The 10933-nt window shown below is 30.2% G+C and overlaps 1 protein-coding gene across 10 annotated transcripts; it reads right to left on the reverse strand.

Annotated features, from left to right (window-relative positions):
* Positions 1-398: 398 nt before the first annotated feature.
* LOC105201057 lies at positions 399-8022 on the reverse strand. 10 transcript variants are annotated; one of them, XM_039459361.1, is made up of 9 exons: positions 7866-8016; positions 5301-5588; positions 3792-3931; positions 3584-3673; positions 3353-3482; positions 1324-1338; positions 1106-1194; positions 795-857; positions 399-716 (listed from the first exon to the last, which is right to left on the reverse strand). In XM_039459361.1, exons 5-9 carry the CDS (start codon positions 3369-3371, stop codon positions 474-476), a joined length of 429 nt encoding a protein of 142 aa, XP_039315295.1. In that variant the 5' UTR covers positions 3372-3482; positions 3584-3673; positions 3792-3931; positions 5301-5588; positions 7866-8016; the 3' UTR covers positions 399-473. The 10 variants fall into 10 exon arrangements, 9 of the variants coding, with proteins under 9 accessions (XP_039315295.1, XP_039315291.1, XP_039315290.1 ...); XM_039459357.1 differs by lacking the exons at positions 1106-1194; positions 1324-1338; positions 3353-3482; positions 3584-3673 and having other exon boundaries at positions 5301-5498; XM_039459356.1 differs by lacking the exons at positions 1106-1194; positions 1324-1338; positions 3353-3482; positions 3584-3673 and having other exon boundaries at positions 3792-3926.
* Between the last annotated feature and the right edge of the window lie 2911 nt (positions 8023-10933).

Here is a 10933-nt window from a genome sequence, read left to right on the forward strand (position 1 = left end):
TTGGCGACGCCATCCTAAGTCAAACTGATAAGATCAGTAAATAGATCTTTTTAAACCCTACAACTTTTGTCTGAAACATTTTCTTGTAAAATGCAAGGGAACGGAAATATTGGGGGGGTCCGATACTTTTTGACTACCCTGTATATATATATATATATATGTATATACACATAACATTTTGTAATCTTAATTTTAAGAATAGTACATACAATTTGTGATGTATATTTTTTATTGATATATTTCATTATATCTATGTGAGACAAAAACCTTACAATTCTAAATACTAAAAGTTATTGCAAAATTTTTAAATATAACATGTTTATCTTGTATTGTTATGTAATATACTAAGTATAGTATGAACAAAATCAAAAGATTATAGTTTGTTGAAACATGAAGTCTTCGTTTGAATAATGCTTTATTAAAAAATTCATTATTAAATTAAGCTTTATAAAGAATTTTATAAAAGTTTTCTTTTAATATTTTTTACCTTCAATTGCTTCAAGACGTTTTGGATCTAAACGTGTTTTAGGTATTACATTTTTCTCTTTCATGGTATTAGCAACTTTGCCAGTCAAACTGGATGATGCCAACTCTTCTTTAAAAAAGACTACTGATAGTAAGTCGCATGTGTATTGCGAAATACTATTTCTATTACAATTTTTTAGACGACTAGCACTTATAAGAACTCCTGTTCCACCGAAATCAACCATTTTGTCCTATAAATAACAAAAAAAGAAATTATTATTTATATAAACAGAAAAAGTATATAACAAACATATGAAAATTATGCTTACATTAATGGGGTGTCTTTCATTTAATGTTTCTCTTGTATTATTTATAGCTTCACTTTTAGTGTTCTAGAAATATATACCAGAATAAATCATATAACGAAATTTCAAATAAATGAACGTATAAATAAATGGCCTAATTTTATATATATTTAAAACGGTGTTACAATAAATCTAATTTTCTTATAAAAGAAAATATTTTCTTACAAAAAAATAAAATCCTGAACTAAATAAAATACATGAAACTGCTATTTCTTAAATGATTCGTTTTTATTTTAAATTAAACGGGATAGTGTCCTGTTTTTTTAAATCTTTACCTTGGAATCCATAATTAAATCAACTTTGTCATGTATTTTTTCTGTTTTAAGAAATATGTTTTCAATTAAATTGTTTATTTGTGGTAAATCTAAAAATGTCATAAAGCAATTAGATAAATAATTAAAAATAATGTATGTTTCAGGTTTTTCTACATAATATAATAAATTTCTGCTTATATAGTATATAGAATTATATATGACTTTATAAAAATACGTACTTTCTATACAAGCAACCCACATAGCACGTAATATTTCTGTGATATCACAGAATCATTGCAATATCACAGAAATATTACATATTACTGTAAAATATCACAGAAATATTACTGTGATGTTACACAGTGATAATGACATTGAAATATTCTACTGATATCACAGAAATATCACAAAAATATTATTGTGATATTACACAGTGATAATAACATTAAAATATTCCAATGATATCATTGCAATATATTGTTGCAATATTTAATTTCAAAGAACAAGGTAATGTCAAATGACGTTTTTATTATGTCTTATTAATGCAACGTCAGTATCTCTTTGATTAATTTCGATATTTTTAGTATCCTTAATATTCTTGGTAATTTCGGTATTCTATAGAAGAAATCAACTTACAAATAAAATAATTATGTCTTTACCCTTTCGTGGAATAAAAGTAAATGTTAAGAAAAAAAATTAATTTACTTTATTATTAGTTTAGATATTTACTTAGTTTATTCCTTAAACTGTATATATGTATAAACTATAATGTACGCTCTTCTATGTAATCTATCAATTTAATTATTGCTTTACAACTCGATTAATACTGATTTTATTAAAAAATTACAAAAAACCTTTGTATTTGCCTTATTGCCATTTATAATTTTTACAGGAGCACAAAATTGATTTTAATTTTTAAAAATTTTTATCATGAGGAATTAAAAAAAAAATGTTTACAAAAAGTTTTGTTAATACACATTTATTATTCACTTGGCAATAAATATTTCAAAGTATATTTAGAAGTTTTTAAAAAAATATACATTTTTACGTTATTTAATATTTACTGATCGGTACATTATTTTGTGAAATAGTTTATTCATTAATATTGATTAGACTATTATACACCACAGTAAAAGGTTTTCCAAGTTAAATAAAATATTAAATTTCCAACAAATTTTTCTTTAGATTTCACTTTTTTTTCAACTTTATTAAAAAATATGATTATATATATTCTATCATTAATTAGGTATTTTACAATGTTCATTAATTATATGTATGTATATAATGTTGCGGCTCGGTCACCGACTGTCACAACATACGACGAAACAAGCGAGCGCGTGCACAGCCGCTATGCGGTCCCGCCGTGTGTATAAGACTCCACGCAAACAAGTGAATGCTGGCACCATCGCTAGGTGGCCGCGCCGCTGGAGACCTTCTCGTGAGTCAAGTGCAGCCACAGGTGTTATATCTAGACGCCACTGCGGCCGACCGGGCCGGCTCACCACGACTCACTAGCTCACACTTCAGTGAGATTTTAAAGAAAATCGTTGCTTGTTGTAATTTGGAAACGAATACTTGTTCTAATTTTTTTCCCAATGTAACGTCCCCTGAAAAAAAAAGTTGATAAACTTGTTTCAATAAACTGATTACTGATTAGTAACTGATTATATTTTGTCAGTTACTGATCAGTAATCAGTTTATTGAAACAAGTTTATCAATTTTTTTTTAAGGGGTACGTGTGGAACGCTGTTCCATATAAAATTTTATATTTTTACATGTAAATAATATTTTGTATTGTTATTTAATCTTGAACATAAATTAAAATTATAATTCAAATTGAATCTTTTTTAACAAAAATGAAAATGGATACAAGAGATTTTTTTTGTAAATTAAACATTTATTACGTTTACATTATTGTATTCTGTTTTAATAAATATAATTATTTTTTTATGTTTAATATATATTACATGTAACAATATGAAAATAATATTAAGAATAAAAATAAAATAAATTGAAATAATTTATTTAATTTCTTGCAATATTATTTAAATATCACATAAACATCACAGAAATATTGTGAAATATCACAGTAATATTACTATGAAATATCACAGTAATATTACTGTGATGCGTTTTCGCGGACATTTTGATATTACTGTGATATCACAGTAATATTTCGTGATATTTCTGCAATATGTCATTTGTAATATTGCAATGTAAAAGTGATATTGCTATGATATCACTGCAATATTACGTGCTATGTGGGAAGTGATACACGCAATGCCATGTTTTCATTTTTTAAATTATTATTGTCTTTTTTCAAATTATTATTTTCTTGTTTTAAATTTTCTAATATATTTGAAAAATTGTCATCATCTGAAGATTCTTCTGAGTCTATCTTTATTAAAAAAAAAAACATAAAAGTTTGTAAATTTACTTAAACATTACAAGACAATATAACTATATTTTCTGCAAATATGAATATTTAAGAAAACTTACTTTAGATATATGTTTCTTTGCTTTTAAATCTGTTCATAATTTAGAAGATTTCGTTTCTACATTAATACATTTTCCACTTTTATTGTATTTCTGTTTTTAAAAAAAATAAAAAGAGTGTATGTCACTATCATATAAATGATAGTGATATACAAAGTATAAATTATATAAGAATTTTATAAAATTCAGTGAATGTAAATTATATTACAACCTTTTTTTCTTGACCATCTTTTAACTCCTCTTCATCGTCGCTCCATTGTATTCTACACATTGACTTTCTTTTTCCTCTACTTGGTTCTAAAACTCCATATGTTTCCAAATTGTCTCGTTGCTGGCACATTTTGGTCTATTCTTAAGATTAAAGTGTACAAACAATTTATTTTCCAATGAAATATTCTTAATAGTATACTTCATCCAGAGAACGTTCTTAGGAAGTACAGATGTTCTTTGGATGTACATACGTTTTTTGGATAACCATGGAACGACACTTTGAATGTCCGTACACCCATGAAATTTGATTCTGTCCATCGGGAAATTTTTCAAACTAAGAAGTCGCTATCTTTCTACATACTTACAGTTTATAATTAACGTAATAACCAATAAGCTCTAGTCGTTACATTAATCATAAACTGCGAGTATGTAGAAAGTGGTGACTTCTCAGTTTCGAAAATTTCCCCATGGACAGAATCAAATTCCATGGGTGTACGTCCTAATAACATCCTCCGAATAAAATCCCAATAACCCGTAACATAAATAAAACGCATACATTTATCATGTTTATTTTTTGTAAAAAAGGAATCAGATGTACATTCTATGATAAAATGAATTTATTATTTTAATAAGAATCTATAATTTTTATGAGAACTTTATTTCTTAAATACTAAGTCTATTATTATAATTAATAAGAAAAACAATACAAACATTTTTTAAATATTATATATATCTATATATATATATATACAGGGTGTCAGGTAACGATCGCCCGTGGTTTCGTGGATTGATAGATCAAGTAAAACTGAGCAAAAAAGTCCTTTACCATTTTTTAATATTTGCCATAGTTAACGAAATAAAAATTAATAAAATCTGCGAATAAGCGCGTATCACCGCGCGCAAGGACCGCCCGCCGGTCGCCGAGACGTAGGCAGCCGCGGCTGTAGGCGTGGCGCTGTGCGGTGAGGAGGGAAAAACAGCTACTGCTTTTCCTTCCTCACCGCACAGCGCCGCGCCTACAGCCGCGGCTGCCTACGTCTCGGCGACCGGCGGGCGGTCCTTGCGCGCGGTGATACGCGCTTATTCGCAGACTTTATTAATTTTTATTTCGTTAACTATGGCAAATATTAAAAAGTGGTTAAGGACTTTTCTACTCAGTTTTACTTGATTTATCAATCCACGAAACCACGGGCGATCGTTACCTGACACGCTGTATATATATATATATATATATATATATATATATATATATATATATATATATATGTGTGTCTCTAAAGTTTGTTCGTATTTTGTATTTTCAGAATGACAAAAAATATGAAAAAATATCTAAACGTGTACTTTACGTTAAAGAACCTTTACCAAACTTTTTACTAAAAAAGACACATGTTAAGTATTTCTTCTGTTCTTCAAATTGCATGAAAATTGCATCAAAAAACGTTTTTTGCCATTTTAAAAATACAGAGAATGCAATTTGAAGAGACTTTAGAAATACTACATGTATATTTACCACCAAAAGAAAGTATTTTTTCCACAACTATTGTCCATTCACATGTCTTCACTCTTTTTTTCATTATTGATGCTGGTGCAACATCACAATTAGGCCATTTTATTTTAACTTCACTTTTCTTCTTAACTACATTAAGGTATTCTTCTCCTGTTATTTTATCTTGCAACCAATCTTGATAACCGATGGCAATTTTTTTATCTTCGTTTACAAATTCCAATAAAAGGCAATTATTATTATCCATTTCTCTTATAACTTGCTTCTTTAGACTATATTTATATAGAGTGTGTTCTATAAAAAAATGGCAAAATGGTCGTATGCAAGTAAAGCAAACTAAATTAAAAAATCTTGTACCATTTTGTGATTTTTGCAATAGTTAACAAATTATTAATTTATAAAGATAAGCGTGTATGTACATAAGTATAAAAATGTGCTCGCAATGTCTCGTCAGTTAGCAAAAGACAGATATATACAAGGGCACTTTAGCATACACGTATACGGCATGTTTGTGTGACCGTGCTAACAGAAGTCCTATTCTTGAAAACATACGAATAACTTTCATATAAAATTATTCGATAGTTTTTCCGATTAGTTATTTTTGCCCATTGATTACTTTTACACTTTCATAAGGCTTGTCTTCTATTCCTGCAATAGACTGCACTGGAACGTTCCCAGTAAACACAGTTACATAAGGGCATTGTTAATAAAATAAAATCGAAAGTAACACGCAATATAACATGCGCGTTACATGTAATGTCCACGTTAGTTGTAATTTCCCACTCATAAGAAAAATAACAGTTACATAACAGTTGTATCATATTTGTTATACAGCCCTGCCGAAAATGTACGATTAAAACCGATAAAAAAAAAGTAATCCGAATCGATCGGGATTTCTGCATCGAAAATATAGTATTAAAACCAATTGAAAATAAGAACCCAATCGAAACCCAGATTTATTAAAACAGAATACATTAATGTAAATGTAATAAATGTTTAATTTACAAAAAATATTTCTTGTATCCTTTTTGTTAAAAAGGATTAAAAAGAGATTAAATTTGAATTAAACATTTCATTTATGTACACAATTAAATAACGATACAAATTGTTATTTACACATAAAAGTATAAAATTTTATGTGGAACAGCGTTCCACACACACACGCACACGCACACACACACACACACACACACACACACACACACACACACACACACACACACACACACATCATGTTTGAAAAAAGTGAGAGCGAGTATTCATCTTGAGGTTACAATAAGCAGCTCCTAAAAGTCTCACTGAAGTATGAGCTGGGGAGTCGGCCGCCGCGCCGTGGCGCCTAGATATAACGCATGTGGCCTCACTCGAGTCACGAGAAAATCTCCCACGACGAGGCCACCTAGTGGTGGCGCCAGAACTCACTTATTAAATCCATTTCAATTCGAAATTACAGAATTTCATAAATTATAATTAAATCAAATTTTACTGCGATGTGACACGTTGAGACGCTAACAATTCTTATGTACCATTTTTAATATTTTGACAACACTATAAATCACGTTAACAAATTTGTAAAATTGTCCAAAAACTATGTTTTTTTTTGGCAATTAATAATTCTTGACAACCGTCAAGAAAAAAATAGTTTCCGAACAATTTTACAAATTAGTAAAAATGATGTACAATGTTATTTTATCAAAATAGCTTTTTATTTAAAAAATAGCACGCAAGAATTTTTAGCATATCATTTTTCGCTACTAATGTCAAGATTTTGAAACGTGGTCGCTGAGAGTATTTAGGAGTCTTAATGCAAATGAATTAAAATTTAAAAAAATTTTTATATTATGCATTACACTTAAATAATTCACGAAAGCGATATTAAAATCAATTACGATTCGTATATAATTAAAACCGATTACTTTTTAATCCGCTCGTGGATTGAATCGATTAAAACAGATTAAAATCAATTAAAAAGGATTCCGTTTTAATCGGTTTTAATCGTACATTTTCGGCAGGGAGGAGTCGTATTAATAATTCAGTTTTATAACAGTTATATTATTAAAATAAAATGTTTGTTATATAAACCTGATAAACGGCAGTTATATGACTGTTATAAGTTATTGTGTTGTAATATCAACAATTCAATTTTACATAACTACAATATTGCTAGAATGTAAAAATTCGTTATATAACGTGACACACACAAGTTATATAACTATTATTTGCTGTGTTTACTGGGTTCTTTCTTGCTTTCGCTAAATTTCAAACATCTATCTATTTCATTTTAAGTGTACTCTAATTTAGGGAGTTCAAAAACAGAAAACAAACGGATATGTAAAAGTTATTCAAATGTTTACAAGAATACGGTCCCAGGAACTATAGTCTGGCATATCTCTCTGTATACATTCATACATACACATACAAACACACGCACACGCACACGCACATGCACAGACTACTTATTTAACCCTTTTGCTTATCCAATATTAAATAAGCACAAACTTACAAGTGCTATAAAAGTCAAAGCAAACCTTTTGTAGCCTTATTGTTTAATTTAAACTAGCTGTAACTCACCTTTGCTGCTTGCTATTATTGCGAGGATGATCACTTCAATACAGTTACTTAACACGTGGAATAGCGACGAGTCGTAACGTCGTGCCTCCTGATCACTCGTCCACATGCACTTCCTCTTATATTAGTGTAATAAACGGATTTCGAATCAACAAAACGTTTTTGAAAAAGGCTGTGCACAATTGAACGTCGTCATACATCGTATGACAGTTAAGCCTGATCTCGAGCATCGTTTACGACATTTTGTTGAAGTCTAGTCCGTTTATTACACGAACATAGGAGAGAGCGCATGTAGACAAGTGATTACGAGACACAGTTGCGATTCAGCGCTAAGTCCACGTGTTAAGTAACTATATTGAAGTGATCATCTTCGCAATAATAACAAACAGCAAAGGTAAATTACAACTAGTTTACATTAAACAGTAAGGTTACAAAAGGTTTGCTTTGGCTTTTATAGCGCTTGTAAGCATTTCTCCTTATTTAATATTAGATAAGCAAAAGGGTTAAATAATTAAATAGTGAGTGTGAGCATATACTACATCACAGCACTAATGTCGAAAGGAAAAACAGAACCTTATAAAAGATATCTAATAGACGAATTTGTAGAAAATCCTATAACAAGATATTCTCGTCTAAGAGCAAAAGAAAAGAAAATAGACATACAGGTATAATTTATATTTTTCTTTTATTCTTGAGCTACATTTTAAAACATCAAGAACAAGTTTTACTAGATATAATATAGAATACGTTACATGTTTTATTATATAAAAAAAAAAAATTTTCTCAAAAAGGATGTTTCGGAACCTAATCTTACTTTATAAAGTACTAATATTTACACCCATACACATCCCCCTCCTCTCTTTCTCTCTCTCTCTCACTCTCTCTCTCTCTCTCTCTCTCTCTCTCTCTCTCTCTCTCTCTCTCTCTCTCTCTCTCTCTCTCTCTCTCTCTCTCTCTCTCTCTCTCTGTTGTCTGTTGTGTGTTTGTTGTGTGTGTGTGTGTGTGTGCGTGTGTGTGTGTGTGTGTGTGCGCGCGCGTGCGTGCATGCGTGCGTGCGTGCGTGCGTGCGTGTGTATATATATATACCCACACACACATATACATATACATATACAGGGTGTCCCAAACCAATGTATAAATATTACTACAGTAAAGTAGAAGGGATCAAGATAAATCAATAAGTCTAATAACAGTTTGCGATATTTGCAATAATTTTCGTGTAATAAAATATTAAAGTCAGCTGAATAAGAGCGCGCGAAGAGGCAAACAGTTGGTCGCCTGAGCCGTAAAGGGCCTCGCACATAAAATGCATAACAGAGCATAAACGTAGCATAAAGCCTCTGAACCAATAGGAATCTTATGTAAACTAATATGGCGACTTTATGTTGGATGGTCATTGGTCCATCAGTCTTATGTTGTGCTTATGTTATGTTATGCATTTCATGTGCGAGGCCCTTAAGACCGCCCGGCTCGACACGGTGCGGTGCCAAGCTATCCTTTCCCTCGCCGCGCGCCACTTACCGCCGCCTACAATCGGGCCACAGTGGGCGGTCCTACGGCTCAGACGAGCGACCGCTTGTCTCTCCGCGCGCTCTTATTCGGCTGACCTTAATATTTTATTACTCAAAAATTATTATAATATCGCAAATATCGTAAAATGGTATTAGACTTTTTTATTTATCTCGATCCCTTCTACCTCATCGTGATAATCTTTATACATTGGTCTGGGACACCCTGTATATATTTATACCTATATAATATATTTGTAGATGAAAACTCATTATGATCAAAATATTAATTCAAATGAACAACATGATACGCCCAATTCTGAAGATTTTTGGGAAGAATATTTTTTTCAACAATCTTACGAAAAAGAAAACATGACTGACAATTATACTAGACGTAACAATGAAAATGATATTAGTTCTCTTGAAGAAGATAATCATTTATCTGAAGATGAAGCCAGAAATGACTATTCTTTTAACAACGAAAATAACAATAATAAAAATTATTATTATGATGATAATAAATCTGATACTGAAGAAAGCGAGAATTATGATGAATATCAAGAAAATCCGGAGGTAACTTATACTATATAATCTGCTCATAAGTTGTAGTAATCTTTCTTTGGCCTCTTTACGTTTGCAAAATGATAAAGATTTTATCTATTTAGTTTTGTGCCATCTGTTTGCACACAATCAGAAATATGATTATTAATGGATACCTCATATACACATACATTTTTTTCTTTTATGCAGGAACATATACAATTTCCCATATATGAAGGGTGTGATTTAAATAAAGAAGAAAGCCGACTACTAATAATGAGTATGGCAGTTAAAAATAAATTGACTGATAGTGGATTGCAAATGCTACTCAAAATTATTGACTGCCATTTGCCATTTAAGATACACCACTCAAAATATCATTTTCTAGAGTTTTTTCCAAACGTAGTTTCTTATAAATATTATTTTTGCCCAACATGCTTTAGCAAATTGACATTTAATCAGGATATAACTATTGAATGTAATAATTGTAAAATATGTTACAACAAAATTCAACTGCAAAAAAATTATAATTTCTTCTATCACTTTCCATTGAAGCCACAGCTAATCAAAATACTAAAAATCAAATTATTTATACAATTTCGAAAAACTTGTTCTACTGAAAGTGATATCGTAGATGGAACATTTTATCATCATTTTAAAGAACAAAATGTTATATGTGATAACGACATCACTGTTCAATGGAACACAGACGGTGTAGAAATATTTAATTCGTCCATGTACACTATATGGCCCATTCAAGTTTGTACAAATGAATTACCATACCGTCTTAGAAGGGAAAACATTCTACTTTGTGGATTATGGTTTTATAATAAACCACCAATGGATTTGTTTCTTCGTCCATTCATAGACGAACTTGTAGAATTAGAAACCGAAGGATTTTGGTGTGTTCCATTTGAACACACAGAACTAATACATATAAATGTTCATGCACTTCTTGTAACTGTAGATACAGTAGCTAGACCATTGATTCAAAATGTAAAACAATTCAATGGTGCATACGGA

The sequence above is a fragment of the Solenopsis invicta genome, unplaced genomic scaffold (assembly GCF_016802725.1).
Source record: "Solenopsis invicta isolate M01_SB unplaced genomic scaffold, UNIL_Sinv_3.0 scaffold_369, whole genome shotgun sequence".
Classification (NCBI taxonomy): domain Eukaryota; kingdom Metazoa; phylum Arthropoda; class Insecta; order Hymenoptera; family Formicidae; genus Solenopsis; species Solenopsis invicta.

Bases quoted from the DNA above. Each gene is read 5' to 3' on its own strand.
- LOC105201057 (XM_039459354.1), bottom strand. From the start codon at position 4,089: ATGGGTGTACGGACATTCAAAGTGTCGTTCCATGGTTATCCAAAAAAC. The intron at 858-3,791 runs GTTGTAATATAA...ATATATTTCTAG, and splicing joins AAGATGGTCAAGAAAAAAAG to AACACTAAAAGTGAAGCTAT. The intron at 717-794 runs GTAAGCATAATT...TGTTATTTATAG, and splicing joins ATGAAAGACACCCCATTAAT to GACAAAATGGTTGATTTCGG.